This window comes from Leucoraja erinacea, chromosome 37 (genome assembly GCF_028641065.1).
Source record: "Leucoraja erinacea ecotype New England chromosome 37, Leri_hhj_1, whole genome shotgun sequence".
NCBI lineage: Eukaryota > Metazoa > Chordata > Chondrichthyes > Rajiformes > Rajidae > Leucoraja > Leucoraja erinaceus.
Window position 1 is genome coordinate 4,299,933 of NC_073413.1, and position 25,572 is coordinate 4,325,504.

The 25,572-nt window shown below is 49.7% G+C and overlaps 1 protein-coding gene across 1 annotated transcript; it reads left to right on the top strand.

Moving 5' to 3' along the window:
• The first annotated feature begins 670 nt into the window (after positions 1-670).
• eif3d (eukaryotic translation initiation factor 3, subunit D) lies at positions 671-23,337 on the top strand. Its single transcript, XM_055663102.1, is given in 16 exon segments — positions 671-827; positions 2,250-2,383; positions 2,718-2,763; positions 4,445-4,581; positions 5,853-5,941; positions 7,569-7,641; positions 9,795-9,910; positions 10,360-10,492; positions 11,972-12,119; positions 13,544-13,650; positions 13,652-13,699; positions 16,675-16,760; positions 18,060-18,189; positions 19,573-19,715; positions 20,831-21,023; positions 23,084-23,337. Coding segments are annotated over 15 exon segments (1,677 nt in total). The 5' UTR covers positions 671-827; positions 2,250-2,260; the 3' UTR covers positions 23,189-23,337.
• Positions 23,338-25,572: the final 2,235 nt, after the last annotated feature.

Consider the following 25,572-nt stretch of genomic DNA (forward strand, 5'->3'; position numbering starts at 1 on the left):
TGCACCTAATTTCTACGTTTATAGAATAGAATAGAATAGTTTCTTTATTGTCATTGTAACATGAACCATGTACAACGAAATTTAAAATGTCAGCCAGTCAGTGCAGCATTCAAACATTTCTAAAAGCTAACGATACATACAAGGTAAAATATTAAAGATAAACAACTAAATAAATATCACGGACAAAGCACGCATACACACCCAACCCTCCATCCTTCTGTCGATTTCACAGTGTACCACAGTCCCTTATGTTTCTATGTTACTCCAGCACTTTGTGTCTACCTTTGGTGTAAACCAGCATCTGCAGTTCCTTATTTCTGCTCAGTGGTAGATGGATGTAGCGTTGCGATGCCTCGCCAGGGCAGCAGGTGTCGCTGTAGGCGGCAGGCAACCCCCAGGCCTCCCTGTGGCATCTTGTCGCGGCTCCGAGTAACCGAGCACTTTACGACAGTGCCCTCACAGGGCACCGACCTGCTTTACGGCAGTGTGGCATGCGACCGTCAAGTGGACGATGGAGTTAAATGCTGATTTCGGGCGAGTTAGTTCATTTTAGTTAAACTAACGGGGATTTTCCAGCCTTAACTAACACATGCGTGAGGTTTGCATCGTCTGAAGGGAGGAAATGTTTGGTTTAACAGCTGCAACACACAGAAACAGCTGGGGGCTTTTACGACAGTGTCGCGTCGCGCGTCGCCGGCCGTCCACCTGGTTTACGGCAGTGAGGCAACCGGGTCCCCGCGGCCGCTGCGGATCCGCGACATTTCCCTCACGATCCGGATCCGAATCTGAATCCGCCGCCATCGGGCCGGAGAGCGAGCAGACAGCGGGTGAGGGCGGCGGGCCGGGTGGCGGCGGCTCCCCTAGACCCCGGGGACAGGGATCCGGCTGCCGGGGGTGGGATTGAGGGGTGGATGGAGCGGGATTGCGGCGGGTCCCCCCCCTCCCGGCCTCCATCAGCTATGAGTTGGGGCCTTGAGCCTGTAGTTAATGCCAGTGTAGACTGGGCCGGTGTAACACACTCTCACCCTGGCCACAAACTCTTTGAATCACTTCCCTCTGGAAGGCGACTCCGGACTGTCACAGCCAGACAGAAAAACAGTTTTTATCCACGAGTAGTTGGATAACAAATCTGTAACTTCCCTTTAATCTGGTATTTTGTTGGTTCGCATGCTTGATCAATGGTGTTTTGTCATTAATGTTTAATTATTATGAATGTTTAGTGTTTTCTGAGTCATTCGTAACTGTCACTGTATGTCATGTTGTTACTTGTGGGCGGAGCACCAAGGCAAATTCCTTGTATGTGAATACTTGGCCAATAAACTTACTTACCCTCCCAGTGTTATACAGTGGCTGCCCAGTGAGTGACCACCCCAGTGTTGACCTGCGACCACCACAGTGTATCCTCCCAGTGTTATCCAGTGGTCGCCCAGTGGACGACAGATGGTGCAATGGGCTAAGTGTTCGGCTGGCGACCGGAAGGTAGCCGGTTCGAATCCCGCTTGGAGTGCATACTGTCGTTGTGTCCTTGGGGCAAGACACTTCACCCACCTTTGCCTGTATGTAAATGTAATGTAATTATGTGAAGCACTTTGGGGTCAATGCAAGTTGACTGAAAATGTGCTATACAAATAAGATTATTATTGTTATACAGTGACCACCCCAGCAGTCTGAAGAAGTGTTTCGGCCCGAAAAACATTGCCTATTTCCTTCGCTCCATAGATGCTGCCACACCCGCTGAGTTTCTCCAGCACTTTTGTCTACCCAGTATATCCCCCTGGTTTATACAGTGACAACCCAGTGTACCCACCCCAGTGTCATCCATTCTTGCTCCAAGTGTTGTACAGTGGTCGCCCACTTTATAGAGTGACCACTCAGTGTATTCATCCCAGTGCCATCCAGTCCCCCTCCCCGTGTTACTCAGTGACCACCCAATGTATCTATCCCAGTGTTCAGTGATCTCCCAGTGTTATGGTAACCACCTAGTGAATCCCTCCTGAATGATGGGGTAGACTTGATGGGCCAAATGGCCTAATTCTGCTCCTATGACCTTATGCCTTCTCTTCCCATCTATCTCCCCTTAGCCTGTGCCCTTCTCCAGTGCCCCTCTCTCCGGTAAATTGGAGCAATTGAGCGTTGGGAATTGGATTAGTGGCTTCAAATTCAACTGCAGTCAGTGACCAGGTTTCTCTGGTGCTCACCTTCTCACTCCCCACCTCATTGAGTGTTGCTTTGCCCTCTCGTTGCAGCAGAGTTGTAGACGATGGCACGATTCCTGACTCCGGTGATCCAGGACAACCCGTTCGGATGGGGACCGTGCGCTGTTCCCGACCAGTTCAAGGACATGCCGTATCAGCCCTTCAGTAAAGGTGACCGGCTGGGAAAGGTGAGTCTGCTCCCCCCCCCAGGCCACAACGTGGAGTAGTTCAAGTCCACTTGTGGTGGTGCAGCGGTAGAATGGTAGACCCAAAACGTCACCAATTCCTTCTCTCCATAGATGCTGCCTCAGTGCCTGAGTTTCTCCAGCATTTTGAGTCTACCTCCGATTTTACCGGCATCTGCAGTTCTTTCTTAAGCATCTATGGAGGGAATGGACGGGCGATGGTTAGACTGTGACCCTTTTTCTGACATTTCAGAAAGCTATACTCTGTAATTTAGGTGTCATGGGGTTATTTTGATTTGATTTATTTTGACACAGGCATAACTATATATTTCTGCAGGTCGCAGATTGGACAGGAGCCACCTATCAGGATAAGAGATATACCAGTAAGTATCGGTGTGCTGAAGCATCAGTAACGTTTGGCTTATTCTATTTTTCCTCTGCTGAGAGTTTCTTGTCCTTTTTGGCAACATGGATACATGACATGCTTACACTTTAAATCTGCTGCCTACATACAGCCATTTATGTGAGACCAGACACTGGGGATATTAAGAAGGTTTCTGACCATTCCAGCCTTCCACTTGCACTCGGTTATTGAAATGGTTAGGTGCCCAGCCATACTGAACACAATCAGGCAGCACGGTGGCATTGGGGCAGCACAGTGGCGCATTGGTAGAGTTGCTGCCTGGCAACGCCAGAGACCCCGGTTCGATCCTCACTAAGGATCGATCTGTTCACGCTGGGTTTGATCCTCACCAAGGGTGCCTGTCTATGTGTAGTTTGTACGTTCTCCCTGCAACCCTGTGGGTTTTCTCTGGGTGCACTGGCTTCCACCCACACTCCAAAGATGTCCAGGTTTGTAGGTTAATTGGCTTCTGTAAAATTGTAAGTTGTCCCTGTGGGTTTGTTAATTGTTGGTTCTTGGGCATCTGAATGCCCTTGAGGGATCAATAAAGTATTTATTATTATTATTGTGTAGGATGGTGCTAGTGTGCGGGTGATTGCTGGCCGGCACGGTCTCAGTCGGTCGAAGGGCCAATTTGCACGCTACATCTCTACAGTTTAAAGTAAAGACAGCTTCCACCACTGGTGTAAGAGAGATTTCTAGGTCACCACCTGAAAGAGTTATTTCTCTAATTTCCATGTATCTCAATAACTAACGCATACATCTGAGTCCAGATATCCATGGGACTTGTAGTGCATTGTAGTTGAATGCATCATTAATGAAGCATTGGGCTTATGACCAGAGCCAACATTTGTGCCCGTTAGTAGCAGGCTATCTGGCCAAAATCTCATTGCAATGAGTGAGAAGCTTGCAATGTATAATCACTGCTGAACCTCTCACGTGACACAAGTGATTACCCTCCTAAAGTATTTAGACAATAGGTGCAGGAGGAGGCCATTCGGCCCTTTGAGCCAGCACCGCCATTCAATGTGATCATGGCTGATCATCCACATCCAGTACCCCGTTCCTGCCTTCTCCCCATATCCCCTGACTCCACTATCATTAAGAGCCCTATCTAGCTCTCTCTTGAAAGTATCCAGAGAACCGGCCTCCACCGCCCTTTGAGGCAGAGAATTCCACAGACTCACAACTCTCTGTGAGAAAAAGTGTTTCCTCGTCTCCGTTCTAAATGGCCTAACCCTTATTCTTAAACTGTGGCCCCTGGTTCTGGCCTTCCCCCAACAAAGGGAACATGTTTCCTGCCGCTATCGTGTCCAAACCCTTAATAATCTTTTTATGTTTCAATAAGAATCCCTCTCATCCTTCTAAACTCCAGAGTATACAAGCCCAGCTGCTCCATTGTCTCAGCATATGACAGTCCCGCCATCCTGGGAATTAACTGTGTAAACCTACTCTCTGTAAACCTTATATTGTAAACCTACTGTAAACCTTGTAAACTCCCTCAATAGCAAGAATGTCCTCAAATTAGGGGACAAAAACTGCACACAATACTCCAGTCTGTGGAGTACTTAGGGTTAAATGACATTGTGGAAATGCAAGCTCTGTACAGCTTCCAAAGGTGACTCACAGCTGCTGTTGTGCTTCCTCTCTGTCTCCCACAGATAAGTACTCTTCCCAGTTTGGTGGTGGCAGCCAGTATGCCTATTTCCATGAGGAAGATGAGACCAGCTTCCAGCTCGTTGACACAGCTCGCACCCAGAAGACTGCGTACCAGAGGAACCGCATGAGATTCGCTCAGGTAAAAATCTTCTTTGGAGCTCCCTGCGCTTCTGGTGGTGTGGGGGAGGAGACCAGCATTGAAAGGTGGTCAAATCAGGAGAGACTCGGAAGACCATAGGAACAGAATTAGACCCATTCCACCCGTCATTTGATCATGGCTGATCTATCTTTCCCTCTCAACCCCATTCTCCTGCCTTCCCCCTTATTATTTTCAGTTTAGTTTATTGTCATGTATACCGAGGTACAGTGATAAGCTTTTTTGTTGCGTGCTGCCCATCCAGTGGAAAGACTATACGTAATTACAATGAAGCCCTAGATGCCTTTACTCATCAAAAACCTGTCAATCTCTGCTCCAAAAATACCCAAATGTCTTGGCCTCCACAGCCGTCTGTGGCAATGAATTCCGCAGTGTATCTGTCAGAGGTGACACAACTTACCCTCTGTCTAAATACATTTCTCCACACCTCCATTCTAACAGTATGTCCTTTTATTCTGACCCTCGACTCTCCCATTACCGGAAATGTGCAACACCCTTGCACTAGTGATAGACACAAAGTGCTCGAGTAACTCAGCAGGTCAGGCAGCATTTTTGGAGAAAAAGGATGGGAGTATATCTGGGTCCGACCCAAAATGCCCCCCATCCTTTTTCTCCAGAGATGCTGCCTGACCCGCTGAGTTACTTCTGCACTTTGTGTCTATTATCCTTGGTATAAACCGGCATCTGCCGGTCTGCAACTGCCATTTGTTACTCCATTCTTGTACTGATGACGGGTACAAGCATGTCAGACCCCAAGACAATTCGCAGAGTTCGTGGCACAGTGGTTGGGAAACCAGACTAGTATCAAGAGGATCACGGTATCAGTCTGAAGAAGGGTCTCAGCCCAAAACGTCACCCATTCCTTCTCTCCAGAGACGCTGCCTGTCCCGCTGAGTTATAGACAATAGACAATAGGTGCAGGAGTAGGCCATTTGGCCCTTTGAGCCAGCACCGCCATTCAATGTGATCATGGCTGATCAACCGCAATCAGTACCCCGTTCCTGCCTTCTCCCCATATCCCCTGACTCCAATATTTTTAAGAGCCCTATCTACTCTCTCTTGAAAGCATTAAGAGAACCTGCCTCCACCTCTCTCTGAGGCAGAGATTATTCCGGCCTTTTGTGTCCATGTTCACACGATTGAACACGAGTTCAAAGTCCAACAAGGCAGCAGGAGTATTTGGTCGAAACAAATGAGTTGGCCATGAAACTATCAGATTATCGTGACAACTGACCTTGTCTTAAAATTCACAGCAAAGGAACATGAGGAGGGAGAAGGATCGCCGTCAGATGCTGCAGTTCAACATGCAAACTCTTCCCAAGAGTGCCAAGCAGAAAGAGAGGTGAGCTCATTGTTGCTCCTGTCGTTAACCTCTAATCAACCATCGGGAATGTTTAACGCCCCTGACTAGGGTTCATTCTCCTGCTCCCGTGACTGTTCCCTGTATAATCTGGCCAGCTCTTTGACTATTTGAGTCTTCAGTGCCCTGGTTATAGAGTCATACAGCACGGAAACAGGCCCTTTGGCCCAACTTACTTATGCTGACCAAGATGCCCCATCTACACTAGTCGCACTTGCCCATGTTTGGCCATATCCTAAACCAGGGGTGGGGAACCTGCGGCCTTAAGGCTGTATGCGGCCTTTTGAATGAATGCAAATTTTGTAGAACAAATCCGTTAATTTTTATTAATGTGTTTTTGTTTGTCTTTTATTATTTTTATTTTAATCTTAAAAATTAACGTATTTAAAATAAAGAGTAAAAGAAGATTCAACTAAATAATCTTTCCCGACTGACGGCCACAATTAAAACATTAGTAAGTCATGAGGGCTATTTTAATAATGAATGTACATTTTGAAGTATATCTCTTTGACGTTTCTCGGATGCGGCCTTATTAGATTACAGCTAACTTAATGCGGCATTCCAACATGAAAAGGTTCCCCACCCCTGTCCTAAACCTTCCCTATGCATGTACTTGTCCAAATATCTTTTAAATGGTGTTATTGTAACTGCCTCGACTATCTCCTCCATATGGCAGCTCCTTTCATATGCCCACTGCCCTGTGTGGAAAAAGATATAAAAGCGGAAATAATTACACCCTTCTGCTTGACGTTGACTCTTGGTGTAAAGTTATCTTGCTCAAGGTGTATCCTTCCCGCCGACTTTAAAGCTTGCTAGTTTGTGGTTTTCGCAGGCTCTGGTGGTCCCACGCTGTCCCTCCCCATGCTGGAGCAAGGGCAGCTGTCAGCAAGGTTGGGTTGTGATGCCATAAGACATAAGAGCAAAATTGGGCCATTCAACTCGTCGGGTCTACTCCGCCGTTCAATCACGGCTGATCTATTTTCCCCTCTCAACCCTATTCTTATGCCATCTCCACGAAACCTTTGTTTAAGAGGGAACTGCAGATGCTGGAGAATCGAAGGTTACACAAAAAAGCTGGAGAAACTCAGCGGGTGCAGCAGCATCTATGGAGCGAAGGAAATAGGCAACGTTTCGGCCCGAAACGTTGCCTATTTCCTTCGCTCCATAGATGCTGCTGCACCCGCTGAGTTTCTCCAGCTTTTTTGTGTAATCCACGAAACCTTTGATGCCCTTGCTAATCAAGAATCTATCAATCTCTGCCTTAAAAATGCCCAATGACTTGTCCTCCACCACCGTCTGTGGCAATGAATTCCACAGATTCACTGCCCTCTGGCTAAATAAATTCCTCCTCATCTCCATTGTGAAGGTACGTCCTTTTATGCTGAGGCTGTGCTCTCTGGTCCTACACTCTCTCCCCACTGGTGGAAACATCCTTTCCATGTCCGCTCTATCTAGGACTTCCTGTAGATGAGTAGCCAGCCGTTCGGTGCGTGGGGCTCCACAATTCTGGACCGTTGACTGCTCGTGGATATAGTGTGTAGGCTGCCAGACTCATTTCCTTGTTGTGGAAAATCATCTCAATGCATTTCCCACCCTGATGTCATTGCAGAGATCGCTTGCGGCTGCAGAAGAAATTCCAGAAGCAGTTTGGCGTGCGGCAAAAGTGGGACCAGAGAAACCAGGTCAGATTCAAACTGGATCGCTGTGACGTTTCGTAACGTTTGGTACTTTGTTCATGCCTAAATGTAATCACCACACCACTGCTGACACCATCCTATGCTCAATAGACAATAATAATAATAATAATAATAATAAGTTTATTTATATAGCACATTTATAGTCAATTTTCATTGACCCCAAAGTGCTTTACATAATTTAAAAATCAGTTCCATACAAAGCATAAAGATGGGTTAACAAAATAATAAAATGCATAAACAGGACACAACATGTAACATAAACATCCACCACAGCATTCATCACTGTGGTGGAAGACATGTGGAGGCCGTCCTCCGCCCTCTTCCCCCCCCCCCCCCCCCCCCCCCCCCCGTGGACAAGACCAGAGTCCAGTCCAGGATCGGTCTTTCCTCACCAGAGACCGCGGCTTCAAGATTGTGTAGGCCGCAGGCCGGCGGTTGAGATTTAAAGTCCCCGCCGCAGCCAGAAGCACCGTAGACTGCAGGGCCAGCGGTCGAAGCTCCCCTCCAGGGGTGATGGTAAGTCCATGCCGGGCCCGCGGTAGTAGTTATCCGTGGGCCGGCAATGGCGGCTTCTTCTTCCCCCGGGTCCCCCACGAGGGATCCCGGGCTGTAGACGTCGCACGAGCTGGAACTCTGCAGACCGCGGCTTCAGGCTGCCGGCTGCCCCGGGCCAGTGAAACGGAGCGCTCCCCTGAATGAACAATAGGTGCAGGAGTAGGCCATTCGGCGCTTCGAGGCAGCACCGCCATTCAATGTGATCATGGCTGGTCATCCCCAATCAGTACCCCGTTCCTGCCTTCTCCCCATATCTCCTGACTCCGCTATCTTTAAGAGCCCTATCTAGCTCTCTTGAAAGCATCCAGAGAACCGGCTTCCACCGCCCTCTGAGGCAGAGAATTCCACAGACTCACCACTCTCTGTGAGAAAAAGTGTTTCCTCGTCTCCGTTCTAAATGGCTTACCCCTTATTCTTAAACTGTGGCCCCTAGTTCTGGACTCCCCCATCATCGGGAACATGTTTCCTGCCTCTAGCGTGTCCAAACCCTTAACAATCTTATATGTTTCAATGAGATGCCCTTTCATCCTTCTAAACTCCGGAGTATACAAGCCCAGCCGCTCCATTCTATCAGCATATGACAGTCCCGCCATCCCGGGAATTAACCTTGTAAAAGCCTACGCTGCACTCCCTCATTGCAGGGAATAGTTCAACGGTGCTTTATTGTCACTCGTGCAAATTTCAAAACGCACACCGGCATTCTTTTTCGAGTCGCCTGATTTGGTGCCATTTCCAAAGTCCGCGTGCTCGGGTCTCCCGGAGCGGTGCCCGATCCAGGCGAGCCCCAGGCTGCTGCAGGGCCTCTGGCCGCCGCCTCCGCCTGAATCGTTCAGTCAACTGACTTCCCTCGCCCAGCCCTGGGTGCACATCCCACTGCTCATCTTGAGGGCGCCGGTTCACTTCCCTATCGGCTCCCCCCTCTCATGTTCTCCGGCCTCCAGGAGGGTGAGCAGTGGGCCGGGCTAGATGGCTCTTCCACGTCGCCCCCCCCCCCCCCCCAGGCCACAACTCACTGGGTCCATAATCCCATATCAAGAGTCAAGAGTCAATTTAATTGTCATTTGGACCCCTTGAGGTCCAAACGAAATGCCGTTTCTGCAGCCATACATTACAAACAAATAGACCCCAGACACAACATAATTTTCATTTTACATAAACATCCATCACATTGCTGTGATGGAAGGCCAAAAAAAACTTATCTCTCCACTGAACTCTTCCCCCTCCCCCCCCCATGTCAGAGTCAAAGTCAAAGCCCCCGGCTGGCGATGGCGATTGTCCCGCAGCCATTAAAGCCACGCCGGGTGATGCAAGGTCGCACACCGGGTCTTGATGTTGTAGCCCCCGGCGTGCGCTCGCAGAGTCCCGCGGCCATTCCAAACCGCGCGGGGCGGTGATCTCTCCTCCTTTAAAACACTCCTCAGACCAAATCTTCAGACATCGGGCCTAGTGTGGGTCAGTGTATTCTTTGAATGTTTGGCAATATTCCTTGAACCGTGTGATACTTCTGTCACTATAAAGGATCCATACGAGTAGAAATCGTCGCCTGGGTTTGTTAACACGTTCCTTGTTTGTCACCGACACAGCTGAAGCTAAGAGATTCTTCAGTTGAAGTGCGAAGTGACTGGGAGGTGAAAGAGGAAATGGACTTCCCCAGGCTGATAAAGATGAGATACATGGAAGTGGCCGATCCTGGTGACATGTGAGTGGGTTTAATATAAATATCATCGTCCCCTTCGTAACTCCTCCAGAATTGCCCACTCCACCTCGCCCTGATTGAACAAAGCTGCCGGGTAACATCCTTTGATCCTTTGCTATTGTACCCCATGCCTGCTGAGAGTATGGGGCGGCACGGTGGCGCAGCGGTAGAGTTGCTGCCTCACAGCGCCAGAGACCCGGGTTCAATCCTGACTACGAGTGCTGTCCGTATGGAGTTTGTAGGTTCTCTATTTGACCTCGTGGGTTTTCGCCGGGTGCTCCGGCTTCCTCCCACATTCCAGACATGTGGGTTTGTAGGTTAATTGGCCCTCTGTAAATTTCCCCTAGTGGATGGGAAAGTGGGATAACATAGAACGATGTTCGGCGTGGACTCGAAGGGCCTGTTTTGCAAACTATATCTCTAGACTAATATGGTTCCTTTGACTCCCCTAGAGAGTGCTGTGGCACACTGGAGTACTACGACAAGGCCTTCGACCGAATTACCACAAGGAACGAGAAGCAGTTGAGGAGTATCAAGAGGATTTTCCACACTGTTACCACCACTGATGATCCTGTCATTCGTAAGGTAAGCACTCGCGTTAAAAGTTGTTCACTATTTCTGGGGGCAGGAGCGTGCCATAATCTAACACGCATTCGTTAGAATAAGGTACAAACCAGAATGGCATTGCAATATCTCGGACAGACTGCAGATGGATGGATATAGACAATGGACAATAGGTGCAGGAGTAGGCCATTCGGCCCTTCGACCCAGCACCGCCATTCAATATGATCATGGCTAACCATCCACAATCAGTACCCCGTTCATGCCTTTCCCCATATCTCTTGACTCCGCTATCTTTAAGAGCCCTCTCTAGCTATCTCTTGAAAGTATCCAGAGAACCGGCCTCCACCGCCCTCTGAGGCAGAGAATTTCACAGACTCTCACAACTGAGAAAAAGTGTTTCCTCGTCTCCGTTCTGAATGGCTTACTACTTATTAAAGAAACTTACAAATTTCTTAAGGGGTCGGACGGGCTAGATGCAGGAAGATTGTTCCCGATGACGGGGAAGTCCAGGACAAGAGTATCACAGTTTAAGGATAAAGGGGAAATCCTTTAGGACCGAGATGAGAAAAACATTTTTCACACAGAGAGTGGTGAATCTCTGAAACTCTCTGCCACAGAAGGTAGTTGAGGCCAGTTCATTGGCTATATTTAAGAGGGAGTTAGATGTGGCCCTTGTGGCTAAAGGGATCAGGGGTATGGAGAGAAGGCAGGTACAGGATACTGAGTTGGATGATCAGCCATGATCATATCGAATGGCGGTGCAGGCTCGAAGGACCGAATGGCCTACTCCTGCACCTATTTTCTATGTTTCTATGTAAAGGTACTTACTTCTTCTACTTACTACTATCCACAACCCTGCCCACTGTGATTGCTACAACTTTGCTTCTGAGTATATGCTGTAGTTTTGAGAATATCCCGCCTGTAAATTGTCCCTAGTTTGCAGCATGGGGGGGAGGGGGACCCAGACGACTATTTGCCTGCTAATCACAGTTGTAGATCTGCAATCACACATTGTAATCGCTCCACACATTAAAATCTCTGCTCCGACAGCACTAAATATTATTCTCTCATCTTATCATTGAATCACTTCCCTCTGGAAGGCGACTCCGGACTGTCAAAGCCGCCACAGCCAGACATAAAAACAGCGTTTTCCCCACGAGTAGTAGCTCTACTCAATAACCAAAAGTCTGTAGCCTCCTCTGGTATTTTATTTAATTCACATGTTTAAACTATAACGTTTTATTATTAATGTTTGATGTGTCATTCTTAATTGTTACTGTTTGTCGTGTTTGTTACTTGCGAGCGGAGCACCAAGGCAAATTCCTTGTATATGAACATACTTGATCAATAAATGTATTCATCATCATCACCATCATCTGTCCACTGTGAATTGTTTGATTGTAATCATGTATTGTCTTTCCGCTGACTGGTTAGCACGTAACAAAAGCTTTTCACTGTACCTCGGTACACGTGACAGTAATTTAAACTAAATGATTACAGCTGGCCAAGACACAAGGGAACGTGTTTGCCACAGATGCCATCCTGGCCACACTGATGTGCTGCACCAGGTCCGTCTATTCCTGGGACATCATCGTGCAGAGGGTTGGCTCCAAGCTCTTCTTCGACAAACGGGACCACTCTGACTTCGGTAAGGCCTAGCCGCCATGTATTGCATCTCTCGCGCTCACCGCAATCCACAATGAAAAGTCTTTGCTCGATACTTGGGCGGCAGAGCTGCTACCTTACAGCGCCAGAGACCCAGGTTCAATCCTGACCATAGACAATAGGTGCAGGAGTAGGCCATTCGGCACTTCAAGCAAGCAACGCCTTTCATTATGATCATCCACAACAACTACCCCGTTCCCGCCTTCTCCCCCCATATCCCCTGACTCCGCTACCTTTAAGAGCTCTATCTAACTCTCTCTTGAAAGCATCCAGAGAATTGCCCTCCACTGCCTTCTGAGACAGAGAATTCCACAGATTCACAACTCTCTGGGTGAAAAAGTTATTCCTCCTCTCCGTTCTAAATGGCCTATTATGGGTGCTGTCTAAGACGTGTGGAGTTTGTACGTTCTCCCGTGACTTGCGTGGTTTTGCTCCGGTTTCTTTCCACAATCGAAAGACGTACAGGTTTGACTGTTAATTGGCTTCTGTAAATTGTAAACCGTCCCTAGTCTGTGTAGTATAGTGCTCGTGTACGGGGATAGCTGGTTAACGCAGACTGGGTGAATCGAAGGGCCTGTTTCCACGCTATTGAGTTGAGTTTATTCTCAGTAAAAAAAAAATTAAAAAAAAGGAATTGCATACCTTGCAGTCATACAGAAAATAAAATAACAGAACACACAATGAACACAGTTTAACATCCACCACCGTCAGTCTACCAGGCACCTCCTCACTGTGATGGAAGGCAACATGTTTAATTGAATTGAATCCGAATTGAATTGAATCCTTTATTTGTCATTCAGACCTTTCGGTCTGAACGAAATGTCGTTGCCTGCAGCCATACATGTAATAATAAACACACACACTGTAAACACAAATTAACATCCACCACAGTGAGTTCACCAAGCACCTCCTCACTGTGATGGAGGCAAAAGTCTTAGGGTTGCTGTCTCTTCCCTCCTCTACTCCCTCTGCGCTGAGACGATACCCCACCGGGCGATGGCAAGTCAGCCCCGCGGTTCAAGCTCCGCGGGCCGGGGGTGGTCGAAGCTGCCGCCCTCCAGTCCAGCGGACGCAGCTGTTGCCACGGGAGCTCCGGAAAACAGGCACCAGCCTGTGACCTGCGAGCTCCCGATGATGTCATCCACTGGCCCGCGGCCGAGCCCCGGATTCAGGTCGCCGCCACCGGAGCACCGTCTCCGCCCCGTGGGTCTCTGGTGCTGTAAGGCTATATCTCTAAACTAAAGAAATCACCTGGTAGACACAAAATGCTGGAGTAACTCGGCATCTGCAGTTCTTTCACACCTAAAGAAATAACCTTACGGGGCAGTGCTGTAATCGGATGTTTAGTTTAGGATGTGGTGGTGTGAATGAAAGCTGCTGGCTACATCTGCTCTTTCAATCATTCAGATCTACTAACGGTCAGTGAGACTGCCAACGAGCCCCCACAAGATGAAGGGAACTCCTTCAACTCTCCCCGTAACCTGGCCATGGAAGCCACCTACATCAACCACAACTTTCTCCCAGCAGTGCCTGAAGATTGTGAGGAAAGGCACGCCCAGCGACGTAAGTGACTTTCCCCCCCCCCCCCCCCCCCCCAATTTAAAACTCACATAGCGACGTTAAAACTCTGTTCCGATCCCAGCTAGACAGTGGTGCTTCAGTTCCAACCTTGGAAAGCAGGCAGAGACCTTGGAATGGTTGCAGTATAAAATTGTGATTATTCCTGTAATGAGGGACAAATTAAGTGGGGGGAGACTCAAAGCATTGTATTTGGAGTGAGAGGTTCTTGAACAGTAATGCCCCTGTCCCACTTAGGAAACCTCTGGAGACTTTTGCGCCCCACCCAAGGTTTCCGTGCGGTTACCGGAGGTTTTTGTCAGTCTCCCTACCTGCTTCCACCACCTGCAACCTCCGGCAACCACCTGCAACCTCCGGGAACCGCACGGAAACCTTGGGTGGGGAGCAAAGTCTCCAGAGGTTTCCGTTCGGGTTTCCTAAGTGGGACAGGGGCATAAAGTGGGGGCAGTTATGGTGTCAAAGGTTGTGGGGAGAACCCAGAATATTGGGGCTGAGAGGGAAAGGTAGATCATCCATAATTGAATGGCGGAGTAGAGTCGATAGGCCAAATGACCTGCTTCTGCTCGGATGATTTATGAACTTGTAGATTATCGTGACATTTGATCTGGGTTTTCTAAACTATCATGCTTATGAGAGAAGATTGAGACCTATATCCAATTGCAGAAACATTGGTAATACTCTAGAAGAGGGTAAAGGTGATCTGATGCATTGAGTTGTGGTCTGGAACAACGCGGTCTGAAATCGAGTCGAAGGCAGGTTCAGGATGCGGAGAGGACCTCATTGAAACCTACTGCATAATGAAAGGTAGACAAAAAAGCTGGGGAAACTCAGCGGGTGCAGCAGCATCTATGAAGCGAAGGAAATGGGCAACGTTTCGGGCCGAAACCCTGATGTGAGGGTGGTGGGGCGGGAAGAAGAAAGGAAGAGGAGGAGCCAGAGGGCTGAGGGAGAGCTGAGAAGGGGAGGAGACAGTTGGGACTACCTGAAATTAGAGAGGTCAATGTTCATACCGCTGGGGTGCAGACTGCCCAAGCGGAATATGAGGTGCTGCTCCTCCAATTTCCGGTGGTGCTCACTCTGACCATGGAGGAGGCCCAGGACAGAAAGGTCGGATTCGGAGTGGGAGGGGGAGTTGAAGTGCCGAGCCACCGGGAGATCAGGTCGGTTAATGTGGACCGAGCGGAGGTGTTCGGCGAAACGATCGCCAAGCCTAGGCTTGGTATCACCCATGTAGATCAGCTAACACCTAGAGCAGCGGCTGCAATAGATGAGGTTGGAGGAGGTGCAGGTGAACCTCTGCCGCACCTGGAACGACTGCTTGGATCCTTGAATGGAGTCAAGGGGGGAGGTAATGATAGAGTGGATGTGGAGAGGACATTTCCACAAGTGGGAGAGTCTATGACCAGAGGGCACAGCCTCAAAATTAAAGGATGTACTTTAGAATGGAGATGAGGAGGAATTTCTTAAGCCAGAAGGTGGTGAATCTGGAGAATCCATTCCCACAGGTAGCTGTGGAGGCCAAGTCATTGGGTATTTTAAAAACGGAGAATGATAGGTTTTTGATTCGTAAGCTTGTCAAAGTGTAAGGGGGGGGGAAGGCAGGAGAATGGGGTGGAGAGGGAAAAATAGATCAGCCATGATCAAATGGCGGAGTCGACCGGATGGGCCGAATGGCCTAATTCTGCTTCAAAATCATATGATTCAGTAATAATTGTCAAAAGCAATTAAATACTAGTCTGCCACTGATTTCCCGGTACCCTCAAGGAAAGTAGTCCCAGCCTGCTCAACCTCTCCTTGTAGCTCATGCCCTCGAGTCCTGGCTTTACTTCCTCGTAAATCTCCTCTGCGCCCTTTCCAGCTCGACAACATCTTTTTCGTAACGTGGTGCCCAGACCTGAACACAATACTCTAAATATTGATGGGGTGTTATCTGTTTACGGAGTGCCGTATTGTCTGAGGTGCCATCGTCCTGAATACAACGTTCCTCGGTTATCCATGGAAGACCTACTTTGCTCTCATGGTAGATAAAATTGCTGGAGAAACTCAGCGGGTGCGGCAGCATCTATGGAGCGAAGGAAATAGGCAACGTTTTGGCACAAAACGTTGCCTATTTCCTTCGCTCCATAGATGCTGCTGCACCCTCTGAGTTTCTCCAGCAATTTTGCCTACCTTCGATTTTCCAGCATCTGCAGTTCCTTCTTGAATACTTTGTTCTCATAGTTGGCAGCAGTTAATTTAACGTGTAATGCATGATACATGATACACTATGACTGTATGCATGTAAATAGATTTATTGATTGAAATCATATTCTATGTCGCCCTTCCAGGGAGATGCTAACTGCATTTCGTTGTCTCTGTACTGTACACTGACAATGACAATTAAAGTTGAATCTGAGTCTGATTGATGTGTAAATATCAACAGTGATATTCCACCGTACACAAAAAGGCTGGAGAAACTCAGCGGGTGCAGCAGCATCTATGGAGCGAAGGAAATGGGCAACGTTTCGGGCCGAAACCCTTCTTCAGCCCGAAACGTTGCCTATTTCCTTCGCTCCATAGATGCTGCTGCACCCGCTGAGTTTCTCCAGCTTTTTTGTGTACCTTTGATTCTCCAGCATCTGCAGTTCCTTCTTAAACACAGTGATATTCCACCGTTTGGCGAACGATTTTGTGTGACTGTTGGCTAGCGGTTTCTTTCACAGGGATATCACTGGAAATGCTTGCACTGCAGTTAAATCAAGGTTCTGGATGTCACAAAGTCAGGATTAATGATCCTGAGTTTAAACCCCTCGGCAGCAGCAGGAGAATCCACACTTGTTTAATTAAATCAATGGCATTGCTGGCTCCCTCCGCAGCCACTTGATGGATTGTTTGGTCGGTGCCCGGAGCTGCGCGCGCGCGCGGTTGTCCTTCGGTTGCTGTGTGCCGCACCAGGAGATTTCACCTTTCCTTCCGTCCAGGGCATCGAGAAGTACAAGTTCCCGAATCCAAACCCTTTTGTGGAGGATGACGTGGACAAGAACGAGGTGGCCTCCGTCGGATACAGGTAGGGGGCACAAGGACCAGGAGGAGGGTTAGACCAAATGGTCCATCCGAATCGCGGAAACGGGCCCTTCGTCCCACCACGTCCATACTCTCCCCTTTTGCCCATCTTCACAAGTCCTGTTTAATAGGATACTGAGTTGGATGATCAGCCATGATAGAAACATAGAAATTACGTGCAGGAGTAGGCCATTCAGCCCTTCGAGCCTGCACCGCCATTCAATATGATCATGGCTGATCATCCAACTCAGTATCCCGTACCTGCCTTCTCTCCATATCCCCTGATCCCCTTAGCCACAAGGGTCACATCTAACTCCCTCTTAAATATAGCCAATAAACTGGCCTCAACTACCCTCTGTGGCAGAGAGTTCCAGAGATTCACCACTCTCTGTGTGAAAAAAGTTCTTCTCATCTCGGTTTTAAAGGATTTCCCCCTTATCCTTAAGCTGTGACCCCTTGTCCTGGACTTCCCTAACATCGGGAACAATCTTCCTGCATCTAGCCTGTCCAACCCCTTAAGAATTTTGAGCATATTGAATGGCGGTGCAGGGCCGAATGGCCTACTGCACCTATTTTCTCTGTTTAATTCGGCCATAAGTGATAGGAGCAGAATTAGGCCATTCGGCCCATCAAGTCCACTCCACCATTCAATCATAGCTGATCTATCTCTCCCTCCTAGCCCCATTTCCCCCCACATTATCCTTCAACCATTTATGTTCAATCTGCCTTGTCCTCCGCAATCTATACAGGCTCTTTGACCCACTGACTCTACCCTTACCAGCGACCACCCATACTTTAGTTCTGTCCTACACATCACAGACAATTTACAGAGGCCATTTAACATACAAACCCGCACGTCTTTGGAATGTAGGAGAAAACTGGATGCCCGGAGCACTGAATTCCCCAGATTCACCACCCTCTGGCTAATAAAATGTCTCCGTCATCCGTCATCTTTCTAAAGGTACGTCCTTTTACTCTGAGTCCTAGAACATAGAGAGAGACTCCAAGCAGACAGCATCCGTAGTCGGGATTGAACCCGGGTCTCTGTCGCTGGGAGGCAGCAACTCTGCCGCTGCGCCACCGTTTGTTTGAGGCCCATTTCTAGTAACTCTACCTTGCCTCTCCAATCCTCCATGAGGATTGTAGTCCTGTTCTCTGGATCGTTTGTCCCATGCGTGACCAGTCCACCTCCCCGTCCAGAGCTGCGATCCCACTAGACTTGTTCAGACAAAGAGTTTTGTTTTTCGGGTTTGGTCTCCGTCGTCCCCGCAGCTAAACTTGGGTTGCTACGACTCGCCTGCAGGTACCGGAGGTGGAAGCTGGGGGAAGACATTGACCTGATCGTACGCTGCGAGCACGACGGTGTCATGACCGGGGCCAACGGTGAAGTGTCCTTCATCAATATCAAGACGCTGAACGAGTGGGACTCGCGGGTAAGTGGCCATGGCCGCACCTCGTATCTCTCTCGGGCAGCCTGCACCCCAGTGGCATGAACAAAGGGAAGAGATAAGACTTTGCCTTCCATCACAGTGAGGAGGTGTCGGAGATCCACTGTGATGGATGTTGGTGTCAAGTGAGGGACTTGGGTTGTTTTGCAATGTAAAACTGTCGAAAATGCAATTTCGTTCAAACCAAGTTGTTTGAATGACAATAAAAAGTATTCTATTCTATTCTCTAACTTCAAGTAGCCCTTGCTTTCCCTCTCTCTCCCCCCCCCATCCCCTCCCCCTTCCCCTTCCCAGTTCTCTGACCAGTCTCACCGTCTCCGACTCCATTTTATCTCTGTAGCGCCCACTTCCCTGACATCAGTCTGAAGAAGGGTCTCGACTGGCAACGTTGCCCATTCCTTGTGTCTATAACCGGCGCGGTGATCAGTCTGGTTCCCCGGGGTGGGGGGGGGGTCTCAGAATGGTGTTTTAGACATTATAGATACAGTGTGGGAACAGGGACATCCATGGCCCATCGAGCCCCTAGTGACCAGCGATCACTGGTACACTTGTTTAGACTTTAGAGATACCGTGTGGATACAGGCCTTTGTCCAAAGCAAGCGTTGTCTGCGGAGGGCGCTCAGCATCGCCAAGGACTGCTCCCACCCCAACCATGGACTGTTTACCCTCCTACCATCCGGGAGGCGCTACAGGTCTCTCCGTTGCCGAACCAGCAGGTCGAGGAACAGCTTCTTCCCTGCGGCTGTCACTCTACTCAACAACGTACCTCGGTGACTGCCAATCACCACCCCCCCCCGGACACTTATTATTATTTATTCAAATCACATGCTATGTCGCTCATCCAGGGAGATGCTAAATGCATTTTGTTGTCTCTGTACTGTACACTGACAATGACAATTAAAATTGAATCTGAATCTGAATCTGACCCATCGTGTCCGTGGTGACCAACAATCACCTCCTATACCGGCAGCACCCTACACAGGGGCAATACTACAGAAGGCAATTAACCTATTCCGATTCAGATTCAGATTCAATTTTTATTGTCATTGTCAGTGTACAGTACAGAGACAACAAAATGCATTGCCTTCAGTCAACGAAATGCATTGCCTATAAACCTGTGCGCCTGTTTGGTAGTGAGTAGTCGCCCAAAGAGTCGTTCGTACCTTTTTCTGGTCGTCGCTGGATTTTCAACATGTTGAAAATTTTCAGCAACCTGCCGCGACTGTGACAAGTCACCGAAACAAGTCGCGTAAGTGGGACAGGCCCTTAAAGAAGCCCAGCTGAGTTCTATGGGAGCCTTGCTGGGGATGGGTTGTATTGAGGATGCAGGGACTGCTGAATGTATTGAACGTTTCCTTCTCTACACAGTTCTGCAACGGGGTGGACTGGAGGCAGAAGCTGGACTCGCAGAGGGGAGCGGTGCTCGCCACCGAGCTGAAGAACAACAGCTACAAGCTGGCCCGGTGGACCTGCTGCGCATTGCTGGCTGGATCCGAGTATCTGAAACTAGGGTAAGAGCGCTAAGGGGGGAAGCTCTGAGGGGAGAAAAAAATCTGACGACATCTTAAGGAGCTGAGAGTTCAATGGTTTGTCATTGTCACAGAGAAACATAGAAAATAGGTGCAGGAGTGGGCCATTCGGCCCCTCTTCAATATGATCATGGCTGATCATCCAAAATCAGTACCCCTATCCTGGCTTTTTCCCCATATCCTTTGATTCTCTTAACCCTAAGAGCTAAATCTAATTCTCTCTTTAAAACATCCAGTGAATTGGCCTCCACTGCCTTCTGTGGCAGATAATTCCACCGATTCACAACTCTCTGGGTGAAGAAGTGTTTCCTCATCTCAGTCCTAAATGGCCTGCCCCTCTCTGTCGCCGTGTCCCCCCTCCCCCCATTGTCTATCTCCTGCCTCCCCCCCCCCCGCCCCTTGTCGTATGTGGCCCCTGTAGCTGTGCCCCTTGTTACTGTGGTGCCCAGTGATGTGTGGGTAACTGGTCCAGCACTCCCACTGACCCGTGAAATAGTGATACAGCGTGGAAACAGGCGCTCCTGCCCAACATGCCCCAGCGACACTCGTCCCACCTGTCTGCGTTTGGCCCATATCCCTCCAAACCAGTCCTATCCATGTACCTGGGGGACAGTTATGAGGCTCGCACCAGGGTCTCTTCCATACCCCGCAACACTGCTCTCTCTCCCCATCCCCCCACTTGCAACAAGGGCCGAGTCCCCCTAGTCCTCACCTTTCACCCCACCAGCCGTCACATACAAAAAGTAATCCTCCGTCAGTTTCGCCACCTCCAACGTGACCCCACCACTCGCCACATCTTCCCATCTCCCCCCATATCTGCCTCCCAATTTTGTTAGTCCCTTGTCTGTCTCCTCCCCTTCCTCAGTCCCCCTGCTGTCTCCTCCCATCCCCCAGCCTTCGGGCTCCTCCTCCTTTTTCCTTTCTTGTCCCCGTCCACCCCCGCCCCCGATCAGTCTGAAGAAGGGTTTCGGCCCGAAACGTTGCCTATTTCCTTCGCTCCATAGATGCTGCTGCACCCGCTGAGTTTCTCCAGCTTTTTTGTGTACCTATCCATGTACCCGTCTGACTGCGCTGGCCTCAACTGTCTCTGTTTAAAGGTACGTGTCACGATTCCACATCAAGGACTCCTCCCGCCACGTGGTCCTGGGGACCCAGCAGTTCAAGCCCAACGAGTTTGCCAGTCAGATTAACCTGAGCATGGAGAACGCCTGGGGCATCCTGCGCTGTGTCATCGACATCTGCATGAAGCTGGAGGAGGGCAAATACCTCATCCTCAAAGATCCCAACAAGGTGAGGCCTCGGGGGGGGGGGGGTGGGGGGGGAGGGGGGGGGGTTGATTGCTGCTCTATTGGAAACAATTTGGTGGCGAGGTTAATCTGTTTGAGTGGATAAACAAGGAACCAAGTGGACTGGGCAAAGGAGGGGATATTGGTGGCGTTCTTAAGTTCGGGGAGCAGAATTAGCCCATTTGCCCCATTAAGTCGACTCCGCCATTCAGTTATGGCTGATCTATCTCTCCCCCCTGTCCTGCCTTCTCCCCATAACCCTGCGAGTTGATAGTTGGCGAGAACGGGACAGGCAGCATCTCGAGGGGAGAAGGAACGGGTGGCGTTTGGGGTCGAGACCCTTCTTCAGACGCCGGGTTGCTCCAGCATTTTGTGTCTACCTTCGTCTTAAACCAGCGCCTGCAGTTCTTTCCTACAACAGAAGCATGAGGCAATTGGGCCGAATGGCCTGCTACTCTGCTGTAGTGCAATCCCCTGGGTTAATAACAAAAAGTGGCTGAATATTTTGCAGGGTCTGATTTAGAAAACCTGCACGTCGGAGGACAAAATGTTTGTGTGGGATTCGGACACGATTGTCCATAGGGATTTCACGGTGATGTCGTGAGTTGAGCTGATGCCTCACAGCGCTAGAGACCCGGGTTCAATCCTGATCTCGGGTGCTGTCCATGCGGAGTTTGCACGTTGTCCCACTGACCTTTATGGGGATGCTCCAGTTTCCTCCCATGTACCAAAGGCCTGAGGGTTTGCAGGTTAATTGGCCGCTGTTTGTTAGTTTATTGTCACGTGTACCGAGGTACAGTGAAAAGCTGCCTTGCTTATTGCCCCTGGTGTGTGGAGGAGTATTAGTATCTGGGGTTGGTTTGATGGGAATATGGGGAGAATGAAATGAGATTACCATTGGGATCAGTGTGAATAGTCGGTGCAGGCTCAGTGGCCAAAGGCCCTGTGTCCATGTTGTATCTCTCCACAGCTACATCATTAGAGATAGAGTAGACACAAAATGCTGGAGTAACTCAGCGGATGAGGCAGCATCTCTGGAGGAAAGGAATGGGCGATGTCGCCCATTCCTTTCCTCCAGAGATGCTACCTCATCCGCTGAGTTACTCCAGCATTTTGTGTCTACCTTCGATTTGAACCAGCATCTGCAGTTCTTTCTTACTCTTAAGACATAGGAGCAGAATTAGGCCATTCGGCCCATCAAGTATACTCCGCCATTCAATCGTGGCTGATATATCTCTCCCCTCCTAATCCCATTCTCCCGCCATCTCCCCATAACCTCTGACACCCGTACGAGTCAAGAATCTATGCCTTATCTCTGCCTTAAAAATATCCACTGACTTGGCCTGCACAGCCTTCTGTGGCAATGAATTCCACCGATTCACCACCCTCTGACACCTGTAACGTACTTGCTGTGTCAGCTCTCGGCGCCCCTCCTTGCCTATCACACTCCCTAAGGATTCGCACAGGGATTCCGTAAACTATGTCGGGGATCAAGAGCAGCATTCCCAGGAGGGTCGGGACTGCAGTTGCTGAGCTATTTTACAAAAAACAATGCGGGTGATTAATAGAAAGTTGGGCATAAGGGAATGATATTCGAGAGAGATGGGGCGAGGTGTTTTTGTACGGGCAGGGTGAGATATTCCAGAGGGAGGCGTTAAACACTCGGAGATTTATGGAGCAGTTTCGAGATGCAGCATTGAAACTGGCCCACCGAGCCCACACCAACTATCGATCACCCCGTCCACACTAGTTCAATGCTATCCCACATTCACACCCACTCCCTACATACGAGGGGCAATTTACAGAGGGCCAATCAACCTACAAACCAACGTGAGCACGTCTCTGGAATGTGGGGGGGGCGGAACGTGCAAACTCCTCAAAGGCAGCACCCGTGGTCAGGGTCAGGATCGAACCGGCCTCTGTGGCGCTGTGGCATGGTGCTGACTACCTGTGCTCTGCGTTTACTTCCTGGTTTTGGGTCTCTCCAGTGGAGACGCTGCCCACTTGCTGCCTAGCTCACCCCCTCTCTCTCTCTCCTCTCTATCTCTCTATCCCGTCCTGCAGCAAGTCATCCGTGTCTACAGCCTGCCCGATGGCACCTTCAGCTCGGAGGAGGATGACGATGATGATGACGACGATGATGATGAGGAGGAGGAGGGAGCCCAGTGAGGAGCTCGGCCACGCTCCAACGCACCTTGGTTGCTGCTGGGGGCTCGTGGCCGGACGCCCACACGGGTAACACAACCCCCGCCACGGTGAGACGGCAACAATGCTCAGTGTACCCTCACTCCAAATAAAACTTCAAACAATTTCCCCGACGGATTTTCTCTTGCCGTTACTCCGTGTCCCATCCCCGAGCGAGTGCAGTGGCTCTGCGTGAAACAAGTCTACGAGTTTGGGATCACTGTCCGACGATAGGGTGTGGGATTTGCTTTGCGGTGTTACAGAGCCCTTGCCCTGCGTCCTCTCATTCAACGCACATGCTCACCACACGCACAGACCACATGCACAGACTCACGCACACACACAGACACTCACGCGCACACACACATGCACACCACACGCACAGACACTCACGCACACGCACAGACACGCGCACACACTCGCGCGCACACATGCACATTTAATTGTCATTGTCACACACACACGTACAGAGACAACGAAATGCATTCACACAGACGCACGCACACACGCGCACACGCACACCACAGACACACACACACACGCACACACATGCACACACACCACACGCACACAGACACTCACGCACACACTCACACGCGCACACACTCACGCACACCACAGACACAGACACGCACATGCACACCCTCGCGCGCGCACACACATGCACACCACACGCACAGACACTCACGCACACACACACACTCACGCACAGACACGCGCGCACACACATGCACACCACACGCAGACACTCACGCACACACGCGCAGACACTCACCCACAGACACGCACATGCACAGACATTCACGCACACGCATAGACACTCACTCGTACACTCACTCGTACACTCACACACACACACACACACGTTTCACCAGGGTGCCTGCACATGTAGCGGTTACCGTCACCAACTCGTTCGGCTGTGATTCCTCATGAATCTCTTGTTCTCGCTCGCTCTTGCTTGTGCATTCCCTCCTGCACTGTGCGAGGGGCGGCCCGGAGCGAAGTGGAGCAGCTCCACCGTTATAGGGGTAGTGAGGTTAGTTTATTGTCACGTGTACTGAGGTACAGTGAAAAGCTTTTGTTGTGTGCTAACCAGCCGGCGGAAAGACAACACATGATTACACTCGAGCCGTCCGCAGTGTACAGCAGGTACGGGTGTACAGTGTACGGATCCACAGTGTTACAGGTAGTGCACACGGTAGGTCTAGAGGTCACCTTGATGTAGAGGAGCAACAAGTGTCCGTTCAGCGAGTTCCTGACTTGTCTCACAGACCGGCGGGGCGAGAGGATTCTCCCGCAGGTTGGTGCTCAGTGGACTGCGATGTGTGGATGGTCTCCGCGCCCGGTGCCTGTCGCTATCCCGTGGCGAGGTGGTGGTTCAGGGTGGCACAGCAGTAGTGTTGCTGCCTCCCAGCTCCGGAGACCCAGGTTCGATCCTGACTACGGCTGCTGTCTGTAGGGAGTTTGTCCCTTCTCAAGTCAAGTCGAGTTTATTCTTCACATACACATACGAGATGTGCAGTGAAATGAAAAGTGGCAATGCTTGCGGACTCTGCACAAAAAGACAAACAAACTACAAACAGAATGGGACAGAATCACATTTTCTTTTACATATTAAATATTGTGGGCGGAAGGAAAAAGGGAAAAAAACAACAATTTAAAAAAAAGCAGTAGAGTGGTTCAGTAAAGTTAGTCCCTGGTGAGATAGGAGTTTACAGTCCTAATGGCCTCTGCGAAGAAACTCCTTCTCAACCTCTCCGTTCCCACAGCATGGCAACGGAGGCGTTTGCCTGACCGTAGCAGCTGGAACAGTCCGTTGCAGGGGGTCTCCCATGATTTTATTGGCTCTGGAGTTGCACCTCCTGATGTGTCCCTGCGACCTGTGTTTCTCCGGGTGCTCCGGTTTCCTCCCACCCTCCAAAGACGTGCAGGTTTGTTGGCTAATTGGCTACTGTAAAAAAAAAATGTTTTTAAATTGTCCCTGGTGCTGTATCTCTAAATTAAATTGAACTATGCCCAGGATAGTCTTAAACCCTCAAACTAGGCACTGAGGCCCAGAGGTGAATACCGTATGATCGTTGCTATCATCATCTGTTGCCTGCCTGAGCATAAAATGTCTCCTCATCACCACTCTCTCTACTCCCTGACCTCCATTCACTACCCCTCCCACACGTGGCCCCTCATTGACAACAGGGGTTTAAACCAGGACCTTGATTCAAAGCTGTGATGGGAACCAAGACACCCAGCTCCCAATTCATGCCTGTTTTGTTTAATCATCGGGGTTAGGTAAAAATAAGTGCATCATCAAAATGGACACCAAAATAGCCCAGTAATGCATAGACACGTACACGAGATATTAACATCGATAT